Source organism: Plutella xylostella, chromosome Z, assembly GCF_932276165.1.
Source record: "Plutella xylostella chromosome Z, ilPluXylo3.1, whole genome shotgun sequence".
Classification (NCBI taxonomy): domain Eukaryota; kingdom Metazoa; phylum Arthropoda; class Insecta; order Lepidoptera; family Plutellidae; genus Plutella; species Plutella xylostella.
The window spans coordinates 14,939,121-14,961,817 of NC_064012.1; the positions used below are offsets into that span (position 1 = coordinate 14,939,121).

At 39.8% G+C, this 22,697-nt stretch overlaps 2 protein-coding genes across 3 annotated transcripts; one reads left to right on the plus strand and one right to left on the minus strand.

Moving 5' to 3' along the window:
- Positions 1–1,516: 1,516 nt before the first annotated feature.
- LOC105384211 lies at positions 1,517–6,025 on the minus strand. Its single transcript, XM_011554407.3, has 8 exons — positions 5,809–6,025; positions 5,524–5,703; positions 5,168–5,253; positions 4,421–4,591; positions 3,956–4,099; positions 3,381–3,521; positions 2,981–3,103; positions 1,517–2,627 (listed from the first exon to the last, which is right to left on the minus strand). Exons 1-8 carry the CDS (start codon positions 5,887–5,889, stop codon positions 2,525–2,527), a joined length of 1,029 nt encoding a protein of 342 aa, XP_011552709.1. The 5' UTR covers positions 5,890–6,025; the 3' UTR covers positions 1,517–2,524.
- Positions 6,026–6,382: 357 nt separating this feature from the next.
- LOC125491186 (transcription factor 25) lies at positions 6,383–22,253 on the plus strand. Of its 2 annotated transcripts, none has more exons than XM_048632509.1 (13): positions 6,383–6,528; positions 12,466–12,592; positions 13,432–13,587; positions 13,688–13,926; positions 14,108–14,196; positions 14,380–14,573; positions 14,836–14,946; positions 15,235–15,550; positions 15,621–15,765; positions 16,109–16,250; positions 16,498–16,611; positions 16,836–17,041; positions 21,126–22,253. In XM_048632509.1, exons 2-13 carry the CDS (start codon positions 12,470–12,472, stop codon positions 21,376–21,378), a joined length of 2,088 nt encoding a protein of 695 aa, XP_048488466.1. In that variant the 5' UTR covers positions 6,383–6,528; positions 12,466–12,469; the 3' UTR covers positions 21,379–22,253. The 2 variants fall into 2 exon arrangements, with proteins under 2 accessions (XP_048488466.1, XP_048488467.1); XM_048632510.1 differs by lacking the exon at positions 6,383–6,528 and adding an exon at positions 10,713–10,843.
- The last annotated feature ends 444 nt before the right edge of the window (positions 22,254–22,697 follow it).

Below are 22,697 nucleotides of genomic sequence, written 5' to 3' on the forward strand. Positions count from 1 at the left end.
CACCGAAGTGGTGTCGATTACAATACACATGCGGCCGCGACCACAGAGATCGGTGGAGCCATATTTGCTCAGTGGATGGGGCATTCAATCACTCATGCTGTATGTTGCGTGTGACAACGCAATAAATCAATAAATCACCTACACCTTCCTATTATGATATTCTAATAATGTTATAACTATAATGCGGCAAGTTACTTGGCGACCCTCCTTGCGGGGTGAAAGAAGTGGCGGGGGCGAGGTAGTTAGCACGACATGCTACACACGTAGAACAGTGTGCCCGGATTAATCTCGCGATAGCTTGTAACTATTTCTGACGTAAGTAAAATTTTATTCTATGACTGTTCCCGTAAATGTCATAGGTATTTAGCTTAAAATTTATAGTTTGACAGCATTAAAATTTCGATGTTTACCTTCAGGATATCTACCTACCAATTTGAATTTATTTATGTAAAAGTGTTTTATTTTATAAATCAATTTCAATGTCACTTTCATGTTCACTCTCTGTTTGAACTTGTTCATCGTCGTCGTCATCCTCATCATCTTCATCATCGTTTTCATTAACTTCAATTATAAATCTAAGACAAAAACCAATTTATGTTTAATTTACAATAAATTATAAATAAACAATAACATACCTGTCCAATACATCGTCAAATACTCTATCAGATTTATAATATTCGTCTTAATTTTTTATGACATGTTCGTCACAATTTCTCCACTTTTTAGGCGAATAATTAGAGAAAAGCAACTCTAAGTCTTTTATCTCTTTATCTAAGTTAGAGTCAATCGACGTTCTTGCGAGCTCGCCTTTCACGTACCGCCACACAAGTTCAATAGGATTTAATTCCGGGTGGTATGGGGCTAGGCGAAGCACGAAATGACCATTTTCTTTCAAAATTTCATCAATTTTGTAATTTTTCTCTGTGTTTTGCTCATTTATTACTTTCATTAAATCACATAAATTTTGATTGCTTTCCTAGTTACAAGAACTGACAACTGACGCACTGTCATATGGACTCTTCGTCTTTGTTGTTTACTTTTTCGTATCTGACTGCGCAGTACCAACCTTTAGCCGCGTAGCATGACTGATCCGGTACGCTGTTCTACAAGAAGCCCCTATATTGAGACATTATACGATTTGTTGTTTTTAACGTTATTTTGTTGACGAATTATAGATACCTAATAATAATATAATGATAATATTAAAAAGGCCTCAACAGTCATCCTAAGACTAATGGTCTCAGGATCAATGATCTCATGTGGGTCGCACTCAAATTATGACAGACTATATAAGACATGTGGCCGCCTCGGTTGCGCGGCCGAGACTGCCGTAACAATGACATGCAGTGCACGCGTTGCCCTTCCCCGCTACCCTCCCGCTTCCCGCTGTCGTCTTGGGTACCTCGTCCCCTCCGCGTCTTTCACCCCGCAAGGAGGGTCGCCAAGCAACTTGCCAATCTATAAAATAGGTACCTAACTACCTACCTACTTAATGATATTTTAATAGAAACCAATATTTTATGGAATAATCAATTTTATTTTCATCAATTCATGATACATAGTTACCATTAGTATTCCATAGTATCTACCTGAAATTTTATACACTAATAACAAAACCTTATCATGTTGCCAAAATAATATAAGTTTTAAAAGTATGATAAACGTTATTGACCTTGATTAGGACTTAATTACTATTTTAGAATATATCACACATTGTAACAGTGAAACAACTTAGGTACCTATATATTATGTCTAGATTCACTAGAATCGATGACCGTAGGTACAAATGCTAAGGTAGCTAAAATGATTGATATTAGAAGTTAGAAAACGAAATATCACGAAACTGTAAACTTATAATACTGTAAAATCAGTCCTAGTCAAGGCCATGATAAAAATAAAAGCAGGGCTCCCCATGCAATTAAGTGGTGATTGCATGAAAAATATAGGAACCTATTTTAACTCATTAAAATGTAGTAAGTAAAAACATTGACAAGCTTTACACACTTCGTTAAAAAATTAAATGGGATCGTCACTTCTTGTCAGCTTCATCAAAAAGATAATAAAGAGAAAGGAAGAATGATCTGCTTCAATACTATACAACATAGGAGTATTATTCGATTGTAATATATACCAGCAGTCATGTAAAATATCTAATATAAAGATAGTTAACGAGTCTGTTAAAATAATAAAATTGGTAGGTAATTAATGTGGTTGATGTTATATTGCTGAGTTTGGGAATCACTATTTGAACAAAAACATAAGGCTATATAACAAGAACAGTAAACAACTCAAGGTGATACAGGGCAAAGGAAAACACATGATGGCAAGAATAATGAGTGCTTAGTGGCGATCTGGTTACAAGTCCAGTGTACATCGGATCACTAATACCTACCTCAATATAAAAATGGGGAGTGGGACATCAATTATTGGATTCGAGGAATGTTCGTTACTTTTGAGTGATCTATATAACTTATCATGCCTGTCTTCGTGATGATAATATCGGTACAATTCAGTTGGTTCAGTATCAGTAGACCTTGAGTTGGTTCTTGTCGTCGAAGCCAGCGGAGTGGCCGGCATTGCGAACGATGAATGAGTTGCCATCAAAGTGCATGCGACGTTCACCGCGTCTGTGGTAAGAGGAACTGAATCAGTATAACTTAGTTACATAATAATGACTAAGGAGCTAAGTGTAACTACGATCAGTACATTGTGGGGAATGGGGTCAATAATAAGCGTGAAATTGGGACCAAAAGGCTGTCAACCACTAAAATCGGCAAATAACCCCCCACATCACAATTGAAGATAGTATGGATCTTTCTCCCTTTTGTGGATATGAAGATGAAATTTATTTTTCTAATTAAATGACCCAACTCCGGAATTACACTCCATCCTTATTGTTAAATAAGGTTTGATTCTGACTACCGATATTACAAACGCTAGCCAACACGCAAAAAGGAAAAACCATGTGTGATCAGCTCACCTGACGAACAAATGCTGGGTCTGCCCCAGCGAGGCGGTGCAGTGCAGGAAGGGGCTGGTGATGGACGCCGACCCGTTGCTGGGGCTCGTGCGCAGCTGGTACTTGTGGCTGCAGCGGTGGATCCTGGACAAACCGATACAGCCGTTAGCATGATTTTGGTAGAATATTGCACATTAGAAAGTTGGACGGATTTGAAACTGACATTCCCGTACCCGTACATTACCTAATGACATGTAAAATCACACTTCCTTACCACCAACGAACAGCACTTCATACAACAAAACTACTTTCCCAAAACGGCGCTTGGTTTCAAAATATCTAAGAAAAATGACCCTTCCCAAAGATATCCCCTTCTAAATAGGGCCCAAGGTTATTAATGGAATTCTATCTGGATGATAACCTGACGAGTCCGTCCGCGGTCTGGCTGATGCGCACGTTGTTGATGATCCAGTTGTCGATGCCGTCGTCCGTGAGCCAGTACTGCGCCGCCTGCAGCAGCGTCAGAGCTTCGTTCACGTGCGAGGGGCCGTGACGAGACTCACTGCAAGCAACCAGACATTTGTGATAACCCTATTTGATTGCAAAAGGTTGTCACGATTCAATGCAAAGTCTGCAAGTAAGCCGCAGTTGTTATATAGTTCTTTGTGAACCCTGTTTATTGTTTGATTACGTTCTGTGACTGTGTGCTGGGTAATAATTAAGGATTGGTAAGTATCAGCCATAGTCCCTTGCTGGAATTCTCCTTGTGATGGTAAGTCACAGTGACCTATCGTCATATTTCAGTCATTTCAAGAAATAGCAGTCTGATCGGAACCTGGGAACTCTTGTTCATATACATGTACGCAAATTTTATTAGATACCTACCTACTATAATAATAAACTTACTACCTACTACTACTCCAAAGTGTCCCATGTCCAATTTACGATAGCTATCCCATGTTATTCAAACATAGATACTTGTAGAAGACAACTAACTTGTAGAAGACATTGAGGGTGAAGTCCTGGCTCATATCGAGGAAGGTGTCAGTCGTGGTTCGAGTCCCGGCCGCGTCCACCAGGTACACCAGCGCACATTGCTCAGCAGTGAACGACACGCCTTTGTACCACATCTTTGCGTACCTGATTGGGGGAAAGTTATTGTGTTCAGTAGAAGCACGTGTCAGTTACCACCAACTACCATAATAATTTATTACACTGTCTCTAGCTATGATTGAAATGACGTAGTTAGAAACACTGTCCTTCCACGATCAAATTTATCGCAAGCCAAACCAGCCAGGCCACCGATGAGGCCTAGGACGGAAAAAGTCTAAAACTTCACAGGCTCCACAAACACAAGCATAGCGTGATCTCGCCTAAAATAATAACAAAGCCGAAGTAACGTCCTTAGGTATAGGTATAATGGAACTTCAGTCACAACTGCCCCATCTACATTGAACTTACTTATGGTTGCCCTGCTGGTGACGCGCCTGGATCTCAACGCGTGAGCCGTAGTGGTACACGCGGCCGTTGGGGTGGATGAGGGCGGCGGCGGCGCCCGTGCGGGACAGCGCCAGGATTATGTTGTTCTTTGCGTTGGTCACGCGCACCGCTCCGTCGATCGTCATGTCCACCCTGGATGATGAATAGACAGTTGGACCAATGGGCAGAAAGCATTTTTAGGACTCCTTGTAGGGGCACCAAGCGGAGTGAAGCGCGGATGGATAGCATTGCGCATAACAGGCTATTGGTGTGCGCGGTGCTATCACATAATTATCATGGCCGCCATTTTGTTCATTTATGATACGATGTAGGTACAGTAAGGCTCTGAAATCGGAAGTGGATCCTAACTAATTGTTACAGACCGTATTTCATCGATGTATCCGTAAAAACCATTGCCAAACGGTATTCTATTTTTTAAATGTACCATGTAATTGAAATAACTGATAATTACCTATAAAAAGTCTTTGCAAAAGTCTTTCAGCTTTGGAGCTGATTCTCAGAAGTGGTCAAACATTAACCATTTATACCTACAATCCTAATCCTAATCCTAACTATATATAATATTATAAATGCGAAAGTACCTATATGGTCTAGCTAGACCTTGAGAAAGAACATAGGCTATTTTTTATCCCGGAATTCCTACGGGAAATCTTTTTAAGGCGAAGCGAAGCTCGCGGAAACAGCTTGTGATAAATATTAAAAACTCACTTGACACGATCCCTGAGACGCAGGCACACAGTTCCGTGAGGAGTCACGGATGCGTTGTATCCAGCACCCCCCACTACATCGGTTACCTATAAATATTGATATATCAAGTGACTACATTTCCTTGTGAACTAGTCATTCTATGGATTGGTGTTAGCTAAGGTTAGTAGCCATTGGGGTAGTAATTAACTATATCCGTTCCTTTGTAAGTTCGTTACCAGAGTGTGACAAAACAGTTCTTCAATAACTTTTTTATGAATAACTGGGTAAGACTGTAGTGATTGATCGTTACATAATGGCTATTTAAAGTACCTACCTACACGCTCGTTTTCAATCAAAAGTTATAAATAAATAAATACCTCAAGCTCCCTCCAAGTATCGGCATGGTAGATGTCGTCGCCAGGGTAGAACGGCGCCTTGCGCTGCAGGGGCCCGCGCCACGGCGGCTGCCACCCGGCCCCACCGACCAGCTCTGCCTGTCCCAAGCCACCCTCGAGGAACTTGCTGTAGTCTTGGAACGCGGACAGCGAACACTCTTCCTGATATGCAACAGTAAAATTATAAGCTGTTAGGTACTTACTGTCCGGTATAACTAGTTAGTTATTCATATTTTGTCGCTATCTTGAAATACTTGCATCATTCACCTGATTGTATGAATGTGCGGTGTACACGCTTCTTGGGCGCACAGGAACGGTGCCATCCTTCCGAAATTCTGCATTAGCCATTTCAACACTTGCTTCAACTTATTATTTCTTAGATAATTCACAATTTTACAAAATACATGAACAGCCAGTGATTGATAAACGATATTGGAAAATGCTACATAATAAACTGAACTTCACGAATGCGAAAATGAAAGACAAATTGTCATTTATTTTATTCTGATTTTGAAACATGATTTATTTTTATTTACTATGGAAATCAGTGAAAAAGTTTATGTTTATTACGTACTATCCAAAGAGGATAGACCTACCCTGTACTATAATATCAAAATAAATGCCTTGAACTTGAAGGATGTTCAGATTCACCTCCAAATGTATCAATACATTTATTTAAAATTCGCGCCGCTTGCTGCCTCTTGTTATGTAGGTACTTTGCGGTTTTATTTCAGTTTATTTATTCTTTATAGGGATAATATAAATCATTCTTCTAAGGCAGATTCGGTGTCTATTTCTTTAATCTGTGAATTGAATAAAAAACACCTGTTTGTGACGTATGACGTATGTAAAATCTGTGGTATAAGTGTCAATGTCAAAAGGAGGAGTTTTCGTGGAGGTTTTGCGAGCGCAGTGTTATCAAATTGTGAATTTTGTGAAATCCGTGTGAAATACAATCCTCGTGGGAGCTGTGAAGATTTGGAAATAGTAAGTACTTCACCATTTTAAGTCAAATCTAAAAGATTTTTATTCTTATATCCTCATTTTCTCTGTGTTACATTTTGCCTCGTGACTACTTGTTGTTGCAATATATTTCAACTTGTTTGCGAATCTGCTGCCGGGCGATCGATAGGCCCAGCTGTAGTGCGCAGGTCCGTGACCCTCGCGCTGTTGTCAGGTAAACCCACGTACCTAGATAAGGCTGTATTGATTCGCGAGCTAGCCCCGCGTGGCCGCCCGGGGAACATCAATAATACTGCACATGCACTTTGGTGTAACGCATACGACGCAGCTTTTCCACGCATAAATCAATCGAGCTCGAGAAGCTAGACCTAGAAAAATCTAGGCTGGAAGCTTTATCTGCGTCATACTTTGGTTGGAGCAGAACTCTTTGTGTGCTTACTAAAGACACTAAATTTCTTAAATCTCATGGATAGTGGATATGAGCAGTGAATATAGTCAGTGCAATAGTATAGTAGTCTAGACAGAAGGTGAATACTTTCTTTTGAGTGTTTTCTTAAAAAAGTGTTTCTTTGTTCGCAACCACCTGTGGATTTATCTTTGTAAAGTTTTGTGTAAAAATATTTATTAACTTGCTAGCTGTTGCTGTAACTGTATTTGATACATTACTTAAGAGTAGCTACTTAAAACATTGGTTTACAGGGTGTCCCACCATTTCACCATAAATATATACATATTATGTATATGCAAAATTCTACTGAAATGAGACTATTTAAACTATATGGTGTAACATTTTATATTGACCCTGTTGACATAAGTTTGTCCCATGTTTTCTCTACATTACTCTTTCATTGACAATCTGACCCCATCCCAGCAAAATTCTATGAAGGTCATCCCGTCATTCCTATCTTGGTCTATTTTCTGTGGGCGTGTAAGTACCTGCACCCGGCTCCTTTGTGCGGAACCTTTGTGCATTTCCCCGAGGTCTAAGCTCCCTTCCTAAGCTTGGACCATTTCGCATCACACTGGTCCACTGCAGGTTGTGTTCACATAATTCTCTAGATGTGCTAAATCTTGATATGCAGGTTTCCTCACAATCATCCTCAATCTTCTTATCCGTAATCAGAGACATATGGCTCCAATCAGCTTGGTTTGATGCTTGTTGATTGAGTTCTTGTCAGTTTAGTCCCAGCGCTGTTGCCCCTTTCTCAACTGAGCGCCAAGTACTGTTCGGATGTCCCCCTTTTCTTCTTGATCGATTTCCAACTCATTACCTCAACCTGTTTAGGTGGGTTCATCATCTGATCCTCTGTGGGTGTGACCAAAAAAATAATAAATTGGTTCCCCAATCATTGTACTTAAATGGTTCAAAAAACACTTAGTACATGACAGTGACAGTATTCAAGTCCGTATCTCTGGCGTGAGATGTGAACACTTACCCGACTGAGCTACCACCGCTCTTAGAGAGGCGAGTGATTACCCGTCTTGGTCTACATGGCAGCAAATGTAACCACTGGCAGGGCCACTTCAACTTACTAGTTTGTACACCTATAAATGAATGGTCTAAATCCCCTGTCTTAAAATACTTGTATATAGACACATCACAACCCATCACATCCCCACTGCTGGGGCACGGGACTCCTTCCAATGAAGGAAGGGTTTAGGCCTAGTCCACCACACTGGCACAGTGCGGGTTGGTGGACCCCAACACAAGCAAGCTTGTGCTGAGAACGGTGTCAGGCAAGTGGGCAACCCGACTGTCAGACCGCCCATGCCTCTGACTAGGCTTAACGACTGCTGCCAAAGCGAAGCAGCAACCGGGACCCACGGCTGTCCAGAATTCACATATATTTTACCATCGTTAAGATTGGACTTTATTAGCAAACAACCATTCAACAGTTTAATAAGCTTAAGCGTGTATGAAAAATTTACTTATCATTGCTCTGGTGTAACAGGTGTTTGATAATGTTTGGCATAATGTTCCTCTTTATAAAACCAACAAAACCTTACCTTATAATATAGTTTTTCTTCTAAAATATACTCTAAATAGGCCATTATTATATATTAAATATAAAAGAATATTGTCCGGCATGCAGTAGAACCTACAAGTGGGGGTACAGCTAGGCTCAGTCCTCGGGCCGTCATTGTATCTTATTTACACATTATGTGCCTGTGACAAAAACTGTAATGACTACAACATTTTGAGATCATTACGAAAAGAGATATTCAATAACTAAATCTCTCAATCTTATGGGACCGAGTCAGGTGTGGTTATGAATGAAAACTCCAATATCATAGGACTTGTTGATTTATTGTATGATAACACACTCAACTGAAGCGTCCGTAGTCGAGCGGGCCTCAGTGATCGTAACTGATCGCTGAGGTTAAGCAACAACTGACACGGTCAGCCATTGGATGGGTGACCAATTTCAAGTGGTGCTTTTCTGGACGCTTCCGTGCTTCGGACGGCATGTTAAGCCGTGGGTCCCGGTTGCTGCTTCGGCAGCAGTCGTTAAGCCTAGTCAGAGGCCTTCGGGCGGCTTGAAAACATCTGACAGTCGGGTTGCCTACTTACCCGTCAACTCTCTCAGCACAAGCTTGCTTGTGTTGGGGTCCACCAACCCGCACTTGGCCAGCGTGGTGGACTAGGCCTAAACCCTTCCTTCATTGGAAGGAGACCCGTGCCCCAGCAGTGGGGACGTAATGGGTCGTGATGAACACACTCAACTTAAATAACATAAGTAGGTATAGGTATAAGATTAGGTAACCTAGCATAGAACCTAGGGCGGACTGCGAAGCTATCGCACCCTGGTGCTCTCCTAGCTTGCTAACATCTGAGGACTGCGGAGCTATTGCACAGATGAAGCGACCTGACCTTGAGCAGACAGCGGGGCTATCGTATTCAATGCCAGCTGGCTATCGAATGAATCTCTGCGGCCGCGCAGCCGGTTTATATACGCTCGTCGCGTGTAGTAGTGTGCGTGCGGCCGTGTAAGCGTAGTGGGGCATCCATGCGTGTAGGTTCGTTCCATTATATGTATGCTTGCTCCATACACATAGTCAAATTTTAGTGTAACATGAGTATTGACTTGTTTATTGAAAAAGCAGATATTTTTTTCTTTACTACTGTGGAACTTTCTTTCCGTGTGGTAGAAGCTGTGGGACACCCTGATAAATAATAGATAAAAGTAAATAATTTAAGTTCTAATTTCTAATCATAAAAATATAAATAATTGATAAATGCATATTTTTTCTCTTAGACTAATAAAAAATCGTGCGCTAATTTATTCTCAGAAACACTTTGTACATTGTGACTTGTTTTTATGGTACCACTAGATGATAATGCTGGCTCTTTGATATACTTAAAACATTATTTTTCCAACTTTGCGATTTTTAAGCTTGCGAAGTATTTGCAAAGTCTTGCTGCCAAGCGATTGTCTTCACTACAATAATCAAACAAAAATTCAGATCTTACATTATTAGCAGCATGCCAGTCACTTGTGTGCGTTGTTCTCGAGTGGTAAAGGGTAGTAGTTACCTCCAGTGCATGACGTGCGCAAGCCATTTCTGTTTTGAATGTATGAAACCATCACCATTTCCTCGGCCCATGGAATGTAATCCGATTATTTACGAAGAAAACAGGCGGAGTTCATCCTCTGCAACAATGGCCAGTAATATTAAACAAGAATGTAACGAAATTGCTGTTAGAATTAAACAAGAAATCTATGATGATGCTGTTAAAGTTAAAGAAGAACCCAAAGACGATTACCCTGTCTACAAACCAGCACCACCACTTCCCACTGCTCATTGCCCGGAGTGTGAATCACCAATGTCATCTTGCGCAATCAATAAAATCAATGCTTTAATTGATGCAAAACTAGCACCATCATCTCAGTTTATGATAAATCTTAGACAATCGCTGATGGAAGAAATGTCGGGTGTATTCGTGCAGGTTTGTGCTGATGTGAAAAAAGAAGAACCTTCAGATGAAGAACAATAAACTGTACTTTTAGTAATTTCCTAAAGCCTGAAGTCTAAAAGTGCTTAAAAAACTCTTGAACTTATACTACGTCGTTTGTTTTAATTTAAGGCGAATATGAATGATATTTTAAGTTTGAATTCAAATTGTGCTGGTGTATTTATAATCGAGTTTACTCATGATGAACTATTGTAACCAATTATAAATATAAACTATAGAATATAAAACATAAACAAAGTTGTATTTGAATTTAAATGATATAGTGAATATGTATTTGAAGTGACAAACGTGACACTGACTGCACGAATTTGATCAAGATTACTCAGAGAAGACCAAGTTCGTTACGAAAGGAAATACATAAAGGTAATAATTAATAACGGTTTTAATAAGTAACTGATGTGATGTAAAGTTGGAAAAAATATGACGCAGACTCGGTTTCCCTTAATTACATGACATTAGGGTCAGTTTTACCAAACGCTAAACGTATTTAAAATAGTATTTCAATCAAATTTTAAATAAATTTTGTACTATCTGACAGTTCTTTGACAGGCGACTAAATACGTTTATCGTTTACCTCAAACCTTTTTTAAGGCCCTGTTCAGACGACACGCGCTTGCCAAATCAGCACCGGTCTTTAGCGTACTTTGATTTGTTTTCAAACAATAGGTAATTTTTTTTATTTATTCATGTCATCATGTCTAACCTCACACGCCATGCGCCTTCTTTGCCCCCGCCCCCACACGTCACAAAGAAGCCCTGCGCACGCGCTTCAATACAGTTTTGAGATCTATTGATGTGGTATATATTACCCTTTTGTTTATAAAAATATCTAAGCCTGCTAGACGCGGGTGCTGGAGAGCGGGGCGTGCTTTTAGCGGGCACGTGTCGTCAGAACACGGCCTAAAGGTGCTCTTTTCAGCTTAAAGTAGCTTGAATCTCACATACAAATGCATAATTTATACAAAATACTTGCCATTTAAAAAAATTATAGGAATGTATCTGATATAGGGTGCCGATTGCTGAGCGACTTAAATTGAGGGTCTAGTCAATGTCAGTCCAATGTTTATGGGCCATTAGTTATCACCAGCAAGTAGCTTTGGATTACAACTTTAGGTTAAGGTCATACCTTTGAGATTTTGCGAATTGTAACAGTATTGGATTTGACAGCTTTCCTGAGATAGGTTATTCTTACACAAATTCGGCTTCTACATCATCACCGAAACTCGTGCCCGCTTCCGCTTTGTGTTGTATTATGTCTTTTTGTCTTGGCCAGATTCACAATTCAGATTCAGTAGGTAAATTATATACGAAACGGGACTTGCTTCGTATTAGTTAACATATCTATCGGAATAATGTGATTCATTTCGCAACATGCTGAATGAGGATGAGACTGATCTTTATATTCATGATCGACTTAATGTGCGGGGAGGTCCGGTGATGAAAACCAAAACAGATAGGTGTTTAGGACATCAGATCTACTTCTTATTAACAAAAATAGAACTATTGAAACGTACATATATGATACTCAAACAAATAACCAAATAATAATACCCGGGGCAAACCTTAATCTAAACCTTAGGAGTTGCTACGCGTTGTTTCATGCTCAGGCGCAATGCAAATCTTTTCATAAAATTGCGATAAAAGCAACTGTAAGTGCTTATTGAATTTGGCTGTCTAAGATTCTTATCGAAGTTATTAGCTATATTTTTTGCTTGCGTGCGCGAAGTTAAGGTAAATGTAAGATTCGATAGCGATGACATTGCGAAGTTAGTACAATCACAACTCAGTGCGTGATTTAGCCTTTATCTTCCGCGGAGAGATTGGCTTTTATTAGAATGGATTTGCCGAGTGCGCCTTCTGTGCTTTAGCATTAATAGACACATCTAGGTCGCATACGCATTCGCATAAATATGTAAGCTGGCTTCAGTTTTTCTGGTGTGTGCTCAGTATGCAGTTACAGTTCACGTTTGCCGGTGTTGTTGCAGGAGCATGTCGTCTCGCCACCTGCGCAAGGTGCTCGGGGACCAGAGCCTGCCCCCGCCCGATGACTCTGAAGAGGAGGGGTACGAGCCGCCCTGTGTCCAGGCACCAACTACCAGCCGATACGCTGGGGTAAGTCCTTTGTGCTCTATTCTTTCCAGATTGGTTTCATCGGCTATCTAAATGGCTACTGTTTTATGCGTTCATGAATCATCTTGACTTGAATGAGGTATCATCATTGCGATCTACATTGTTAATTTGTTAATATTTAGTAGGTACAGGTTATCACAGTAAAAGAAGTCTACAGATTGCACAGTATGCACCTACAACAATAAATGTTATCTAGATACATAGAGTAGGCGTTTTCAAAAAGTGAGTGGGTGAGAATAAACGCCGTGAGGCATAAGAAAACTTTTAATTAAGAGGATTAGCTTACAGGATAAACAAGTCTCATAATATACCTTCCAACAACCCTCTACCCACTCAATTTTCTATTTCCAACGCGTCGGGGGCGTATCGACGCCACCCACGCGTATCGATCCAATAGATGAATGTGGGAGGAAACCAACGCAAATCTTCAGCTTTCAATACAGTATTATGTTACCATCCATTAGGATGGTATTCATTTCTGGATCATGTTACGAGTCCTATTCATCGACTCTCATTTATCTACGCTTTAGGTTGACGTGGTAGACAGGGCTTGCAGATTTTACATTAATAGCTTCACCGCATTTGGGCACCAATACAATTTAATAAGAAATTTTTAAAAAATTAAAATGGTTCATAACTGTTAGTGAACTGAGTCTAGTTGTCAACAATACCTCGTAAAGTCACTATGTCTGATAACCACTTTGTCAAATTAGGACCCAGCCAAACCGGAGTAGATAGTTTTCTAAATGACAACCTAGCGTAGTCTCATCAGGTACACTATACGGCCTAACGTTACTCAAGAAATTCTCTACCTTACACAGCTGGACATAGCGTCGGCGTCCGAACACGAATCTAATAATGAGGATGCAGACGAAGCCGAGGACAGTGGAGGCAACGAGGCGGCCGCGCTGCCGCCGCCGCGGCCCAAGCGGCGCAACAACCGGAGGAACCGCAAGGCACAGAGGGCTGCTGCACGGGTGAGTGGCTAATTAACCCCAGTATTCAAACATTGCCAGTTATATTGAACCTATTTGTGAAGCCAAGGACAATAACAAATGAAAAATTTCCATCCTTTAGCAAGCTGCGGTTGAAGACGAGGTAGACCGATCAGTCCGGGAGGTGAATGAGCTTCTAGGAGAGGCGGAACCCGCCCCTGCAGGAAAGCCAGTCCCAGCAGACAAGCCCGCTCCAGCCAAGCCATCGCCTTTTCTCAGACATGAAGATGCTATGATTATTCTGAGCAAGCATCTGAACGCTATCAATGAGCAGACCAGGATGTTTGGACATGACGTCGTCAATGGTGGCGAAAATAGGAGGTAGGTTTGTCCTGGTTGCTTTATTGTCTAAATGTATTTCACTCGCTTTGTGAATAAGATTGAGATGTAAAAGAAACTGGTTCATATTTGTGGACCTAATGTCTAATCAACCTCATGTCTGCAAGAAAAAACAACTAATACTAAGTATTATGCTAATTATATGGTGTTTGTTGGCATATAGGCGTGGACGTCAGCCGGTGGTGGCGCGTCATCTGAAGAAATGCACCATCGTCCCCCTCGAAAAGTACCTTGGACGCTTCAAGAAAGTCGGTATGTTAACTTTGTTTTTCGTAGTTTTGTGATTACGCATATTTCCGACAGCAACTTCGTACTTTATTTCCCTGTCTCACTTTTCAGATACTTTAATAGCTCACATACCTTTTCGCGTAATTAAAGCATAGAAAGCATTCCTATAAAACCCTCTCGTTCTCACAACCTCTTGTCATCTCCAAGGTCTCTCAATGTCCCTCAACCGTCGCGAGGAGGGTCTGGACTACTTCACGTTTGACCACAGCGCTGACTACCAGCGCCGCCACCGCCACTACCTGGCCACGCGGCCCGGCTCGCCCGAGGGATTGGACCTGCAGCTGCTGCAGACGCACATGATTCAGTCCATGGAGCATTACCATGTTGAAGTCATGGTCGAGGTGCGTAGATTCACTGGTTTGATGTTAGGATTGGAAATATACGTTGTTTTAAATGAATTTGTGTTGTTTTCATTCCCACTTTTCCTCCCATAACTTTAAGAATATTAAAAATTTTGGTGACATCAGGAAAGGGCTTTGTTTGAATGATTCTTAACTTTTAAGTGTAATGGTTTGAATTGATCAGTGTTTGAATGAACATAATTAATATGCGAGTTATCGTTTTGTCCATGTAAAGAAAATTAACAAGTTTGTTTGTTCGCAGTGCGCTAACGCCATGTTCAACATAGAAAATTATTCCGAGGCGCAAACACTGCTGGAGCAATCCATTGCTTACATGCAATATGTGTCTCATCCGTCATTTGATCTCACTGATGTAAGTATTATTTTGTATTATCTTACTGTTAGTTTACACTGTCTCATCTCATAGTATTGTTCTTCTGTTATCTTGGCTTAGGGCTTAGACAAACTAAGATGCTTTAAAGTTTAGACATGGCTTTATTCGGCTTTCTGCATGAACGGCTGAATTTTACTTACTAAACGCTAATGGAAGCTAAATTTTACGCTTGAGAGGATATAAATTACGAAATCGCTTTAGAAACGCTGACTTGCTCTGTACAAATGGAATTCTCGATGGCCAACTAACCTTTTCAATTCTCAACAGCCAAACGTGCGACTGGAGTACAAATACGTGGAGAACCGACCGTTTTTCATCGCAATTCTCAAGTATTTGCACATGCTGACCAACAAGGCTTGCCACCGTACTGCGTTGGAGCTCGCCAAGCTACTACTGAACCTTGACCCAGAGGACCCGGTGGCAGTTCTTCTATTCATAGACGTTCTGGCACTGAGGGCCAGAGAGCACGAATGGTTCGTCACGGCGGTGCAACGCTGGACTATCGAACGAAGCGCCCGCTTCTTATTCAACATCAAGTTTTCGTACGCGTTGTGTCAATACCATCTAGCTTTGAAGCATAAAAGTGAGTCTTGTCCTGTCTTTCGTTTATGTTAAGGAAACTGATGAACTTACTAACTGCCTTACTCCCCCAGCGGACTTGGGGCTAGCCAGCAACTTGCTGGAGGAAGCTCTTGTCCACTACCCGGCGGTGCTGATGCAGATCATGGACTGCGCCAACCACAAGCCCGACGAACGTCTGAGGCAGCACGAGTTCTTCACGACGTTCGCGACCTCTACGTTAGTTTGTTTTTAATAAATTTAATGCATTGCGTGCAATTTATTGCTCTGCCCCCCACTCACTTATACCATTCATTCTCTTGCTATAATCTGAAACTTCATTTCATTCCCCACACTCACGTAATTTTTTTTAGTAGAACCAAGTCTTATTTCCTCACCTCCTAACAAAAGCCTGTAATTTAACAAAACCCCGTTGACACACCAAACCTCTTTACACAACACTTAAATTTCACAAAACCCCGTCGCCAGATCGAAATACTTTACAACTGGCATTTGACAAAATCCCGTCGCCAGATCAAAACACTTTTAACACTACTGACATTTGACAAAACCCCGTCGCCAGGTCGAACCAGATCCTCAAAGATCTGTACCGCATGTACGCCACATTCACCTGGCCCAAGTGGCGCGAACCCGGAGTCATGGAGTGGGTGGAAACGGTAGCCCTGGGCGTCCTACATAGCTATGACACCCTCCAGTCTATGCGGGTAAGCAACGAAACAGCTGTTTTTTATTTTAGTGGTAAGATCCTAAAAATAAGATACTAGGTACTATGAGAAGTTTTCACACAGGAAATAAATAATGGAAAGTCTTTAAATTTACAAATGAGTGAAATAAGTAATAAACTAGCATCTATATGGAATATAGGTTTTCCTAACTTACCGTCGAATGAATCAGTATAGATGTAAGTGTTGTAATTTAGCTTCTACAACATATCTCTGTTTTTGTTTGAAGGACCGAGCGCACACAGCTACGAACATTCGCATGACCATTTTCAAAGCGTTCCCGATCCAGGCGATGCGTCATCTGATCATTATCAAGCCAATGGAAAGCTTGATTTGCGAAGACGTATGTATATTTTTTTATATTTTATGAGAAGATGCGTATTGACATAACCGTCCTTGTTTGCGGCAAAGGTTGGAAACATTAAAATTGGATTGAGATCTGTTCAGCTTTCTAAAACTGTATCGCCGTGTGTAAACGAAGACGGTTATTAACTTTAGTTTACTTTTTATATGACATGTACATTGTACAACAATATGATAATATGCTAAACCGATTTGGATTCGCAGGCAATTCCGTCAGTGGAGAGTCCGATGGCAACTGACCCGAAGCCATCCCCTGACACCATAAACCGATACAAGTACCCTGAGCCCGCCGGCCCAAGGGTGCCCCATGCTAACAGCGGAATACCATTGATGCAGTTTTTCTGGTCAATGAATCCGACCATAAACCTTCCCACTCTACCGGAGCGATTCCAACCGTTTCCGCCACCAGAGTAAGTTTAGTGTGCGGTGCTGCGGCTATCCCCGTTGTGAATTAGTACAAGAAGAGTGATGGATTGATAGGTTATATTTTACGCGCACTGTTAAGCTTTCGCAGTGCGAAGGAAGTGACATGAAGTGTAGGACATATTGTGCAAAAGCGTTGATGATGCTTTTGAGGTTATTTGTAGAAGAAGGGTTTGTGGTTTATAATTGAAGTTTCCGTTGCCAAGTCAATGAAAGTTGTATAGTGTCCTGACAACGGGAACGTCACTGATAAAACTGCCCCCGGTGTACAATTTGGATACAAGGTTGAAAAGTTTGAGTTCACATATCATGCACTGCCGTAGTTATTTCAATTTAATAGCATACTTAAAAAAAGTGGTCCGTCCCATACTATACTGTTCTATGCTCAAGAAATCATATAATACGGCATAAAAATACACTACTTACCTTAATGGTAGGTACTTACACCTTTCTTTAGGAAAAAATTGCAGTGCAACGTCTGCAATTTATTAAACATTTTTTTTACATTGCTGTAAAATATAAAGATTTTTTAGTTACCTACTACATGAACGGTTTACTGATATAGTCAGGAAAACATCGACGTTCCAATCACCCTGTATTTTACAGCTTATTGTCGCATGTTTGTGTATATTAGGTATTATATTTTTATGTTTCTCTTATAAATCCCGCTATACCAGACTGGGACGATTTATCTATGGTTATAGTGTTTTCTAATTCTACTTTCATTATTTTGATTTCATTGTATTTTCCACAAAGCAAATACAATTTTCCCTGTAATAAATGCACAGAAGATTCATCAAAAGCGCCAACTTTCGTATAAAATATTTATCAATATCAAAATATTTATCACGATTGAATTTTATTTTTTTCTACTATTTTAGAAATATAAACGCACCTAGTTATAAGTACCTATAAATATGTATAGATTGAATGTACTGTATGTAATTTTCCTATGGCTACAGTCCCAACTTAAATTTAGTTTTTTTTGCATAAAATGCAATACGATTGATATTACTGGATAAAATATCTATAAATTTGTAATACATAAGTACGAGTATTCATGTAATCAGCAGAAACTGCTTTAATTACTAGCAAGGCCAGAATAATAACCAAATTCGACAGCATTTTTTAAATATCATCATCCGATCTTTCTCTGAATAAAGGCTTCTAATTAATCGCGGTAATTTCAGTAGTTCTCTTATGGATATCATGAATGAGCCTTTACCCGACCACTCATATTATCCAATTCTCACTGGATTATCCTAACTAACATTATAAATGCGAAAGTAACTGTGTCTGTCTGTCTGTTACTCTTTCACGCCACAACTACTGAACGGATTTGAATAAATTTCGTATACATATGGTCTAGACTCTAGACCCTGAGAAAGGACATAGGCTACTTTTTATCCCGGAATTCCCACGGGAAAACTTTTAAAGGGCAAGTGAAGCTCGTGGGAACAGCTAGTACTACTAAAATAAACTAGTTACCTAGGTCTTACTAGGTATTCATGCTTTCATTGTGATGTGATACAAGCGATAAAATGGCATGTAGGTGTTTCAAGCACAAAGTTCTCCCCTCACTATTGTAATTATTTTACTGGCAATTTTTTTGTTTCTTTGTAATAAGAAGTCACCTACCTTGCCTCATTTTTATTTTATTACCTAAATGTCGCTATATGGTTGTTGTATATTTCCTAATTTATTTTCCGACTTTTATATAATTCTGGATGTCAATTATACCTGTGGTTTTACGTATACACCTATTTACTAATAACAATAAAATATCACGAAGGTATGTTTTTTTTACTGCCAAAATAAAATTATATGTGGAATATACAAAAAAAACAATTGTAAACAAACGTGATCATATTTATTGTTATTATAAAAGGGAAGGGGTAATAAGTGGATATGAATAGAGTCGCAACTTTGGCAGCACAATCATTGGACGCTAACCAATGTAAGATAAATTGACCAACCAAGCAGAACAGAGCTTCAGATGTAACGACAGGCAGTGTTCTCATTTTAAGTGTCAATTTCTCCAATTGTCGGTTATCTAACCGACAGGGATTGATTTATAAATCGTCATCTCCATATAAAATTTATGACAGATGTGTCAAAAGTTAACCACTACTTCCTGGTTATGCTCTAACCGAGTATGGAGAAATTGGCACTAAGCTTTCCCCATTTGCATGCTGTTATAAGAACACAAATCAGATGTAAGGCCGTATACAGAAATAAAGATGGAAACTAATAAGCGCATATTTTACTAAAATAATAATAATAATATGTGGGGACATCTCACACACAGCTATCCGACCTAGGCAGAACCTGTGTTATGGGTGTCGGACAGCTGATATATTTACACAAATACATAGATAGATAGGTACATACTAAATATGGATATTTTTCTTGCGTTTATCAGCGCTGGTTCGGCAAAGTATGGAAAAGCAAGCACTTATAAGTTTCCAGATTTCTTTCAGTACCTATATGTCCTAAGATACCAATGTATGTTTGTTGTTGTATATTTTTGTAACCGTTGAAACAGATAAATGTTATTGAAACCTTTTTCCTTTTTTTTGTTGACCCTCTTTATTTTATTCAGCATCACTACAAAATATAGGTACAGTGGGACTCGCCAAATGGTATAATTTGGCCTTTGTTCAGTTCTTAAATTTTACTTTGTCGGTCGGTCGTTGCTTCAATGCTACTCTTCATATGAGTGTCCACGGTACCTATAACGTCTTTTAAAGCTGCGTACAGACAGGCCAAACGAACGCCAACGAACGGGTTTCGTTGACCTTCGTTTCTTCAATCTGTCCTGTATTATTGTATGATAAATATCCATCGTTGGGCCGGTCTGCACACAGCTTCAGAGAAGAGTATACCTTCGCGATTCTACCGAAACAGGTATTTAGAAAAACATTTGCTATCGCTTGTGCTCTCATGCCCCGGGCACGGGTGCGATAGAGATGCACTGCAGTTCACGACTGACCACAGGTACTTTTCTGGTTTCGGGAGAAAACGTTTTACACTTACTAAATATCAACCAATCTCTTTGATTTTGATGTCAATCGCTTCAGCATAATATATTCTAGGGTAACAGGCTCCGCGTTTTTTTAAAAAAATACATAGTTTTTGTTGAGCTAACGGCGTAATTCAACAAAGTTTTGATCACAAAAATTACGTTATTTGAGGTGCCTATAAGTTTGAATCTATAGAAAATTTAGAAAAAAAGCTATAAACTTAGTCATTCCTTGTGTCAATATACTAAACATTACAACATACTAAAAAAAACATGGAGATTGGATAATATTTATAAGTAAGTAGTAAAACGGTTTCTCTTTTTGTATGGACGAGCAAGTGATACTCTCCTCTTAAGGTTTTAACAATTTATGTTAATCGTGTTATCTACTGGCTGTCATATCCTCACAATATCCACACGTAAGTAGATCGTTTTCTATTTACGTAGGTGCCTAAATGAGATTGATGATTTAGAAACTAAAATATTAAGCAGTGTCGTATTGTTGATTATGGAGTACGTACACTAAGTACATATCGTAGTTTCGTTCGTAATTTTATTAAATAAAAAAATCTGTAGGGAAAGTGTTATATCAAATGTGCCGAAATTAGAGGCTTACGGGAGAGTTGGTTAAGTAACCGAAAATAACAATGCACTGCTGGTTAGATACGTGTTTTGCAAGGCGTAAGTGTTAACTTTGTTTTGTTTTAAGCATATAAGTTAATAAACTAATTTAAGCACTAACCTGACCTAAATCTCAGCATCTTGTCCTAATTATTAGATTTTACTTTTCACTTTTCCTCGAATTGATCAAGATCTTATAACTTTTTGCCACTTGATTATTTATTGATCACGATCGATAGCCTATCAATTCTCAGGACACACCAACCAAATTCAAGTTAAAGACTACTGCATTTATTACTTAACAGTTTCTGCTGCATTTTATACCTATTCGTTCAATCTTAAAAACGTTTGTTTTGAATACTAATTTTCCAATTTACCGTGCACAGCAGGGCATGTCGTAACACTCACAGCAGGCTTGTCCGCTACAGGGTAGAGGTGCGGCCCTGCGTGTACTGCCGCCTGATGAACCCCGCCGCCTGCGCCCGCGCCGGCGGCGTGGTGGCGGAGCGCCCGGGCCGCCGCCGCCTGGCCCACGCCTTCGCCGGCCTCTACCGCATCATCAACGCCCACCGCGCGCGCCAGCAGGCCTTGGCGGAGCTAGCGTCCGACTCCGACGAAGCTTCCTCGTCCTCTGAAGATGAAGAGGAGAGCAGTTCGGATGAGGACGACGAGCAGGACTGATATCAGCCTATCGACGGGTTCAAGTGTCTGAGCATGCTCAGTACTTACTTTATGTAAATCCGGTTTTTCTCGCTCCTGCTATTTGGTTACAGTGATGATGGGTTGCGGTATGGTTCTGTCGCTTTATGTGTTGCCTGACCTATACCTACTATGTTGGGTAGTAAGTGTAAAAAACTAATAAAATATGTAACCAAGTAAAAAAAAAGTTGTGCCACACTAGAATAGGATGCTTTAATAAATTATTAAAGGTTTTTTTCATTATGGCGATGGAGGGGGATCTGAGGATGTGGGAGGGTATTGTGCAATTATTATTAAGTTTTTAACTGACACCTACTACCGGTCTGTTTAGTTACAAGGAGTTTTTTCCTATTGTCTATTGACTGGATTACGAGTTGGTTTTAGAAGTAAGGAAACCGGATCGGATTTAAGGGTATTGGAATTTTGAACGGGAAGCGTTCAACTTTCGGGTTGGTGAGGAAAGATTTGCAGCCATGGTCTAAAAGAGTTTTCTTGTGTAAACTTACATAAGTAGCAAGTTAGTAACTAATCGTTTTATTCGCTCTATGGAGGTTTTGCCGAAAAGTGTCCTCGGCTTATTTAGGTAATTCTTTAAAAAAAACTAAGTATATTATTAATATTTAGTGCTGTTCATCCAGTTCTTATGAATAAGAACGAAAGATCGAGGGTTAGATTATGGAAATTGTGTGAAACCTTCGGGTAGACTAACTCTGTTTGTCGCGTTTGGGCTAGTAAGCCGTTTTCTCGTAGGTGTTTAATTATTATCCTTAGCCGTTTCGACGGTCATCTGAGTTACCACCAGTATTTAAAGCTTGTTCATGTCAAAACTATTTCATGTGACGTCACACGTTTTAACCTACAGTCGTTTGCAATAGAAACCAACAATCATGTAAACAAATATGGCGGACTGACATTGACAGCGTATTGTTTATGCCCGTAGTGATGTCATAGTGTTCTAATTAGATTAAATATATAAGCCATAGACTATAAAATAAAACTGATTATATATAAAAAAAAGTGTTTATTAAAACAAATTTAAATCTTCGTCTTCGTCATCATCACTATCAGAAGTGTCGCCGGTGACCGTAATTATAAATGGAACCACTATATGTCATCGCTTGCCATGTCTAAAATGCCGTCGAGCTTTTTCATTTCTTCCTCTTCCTTTTTTCGTTTTGGTTAATTATATTCTTGCTCTTGAATTTTTTTTAAATTGTATTCAAATAATATTAAATTAAAATAATTTATTAAATTAAAAATAAAAGATAACTTCAGATTACGAACAACACTAACTTTTCAAT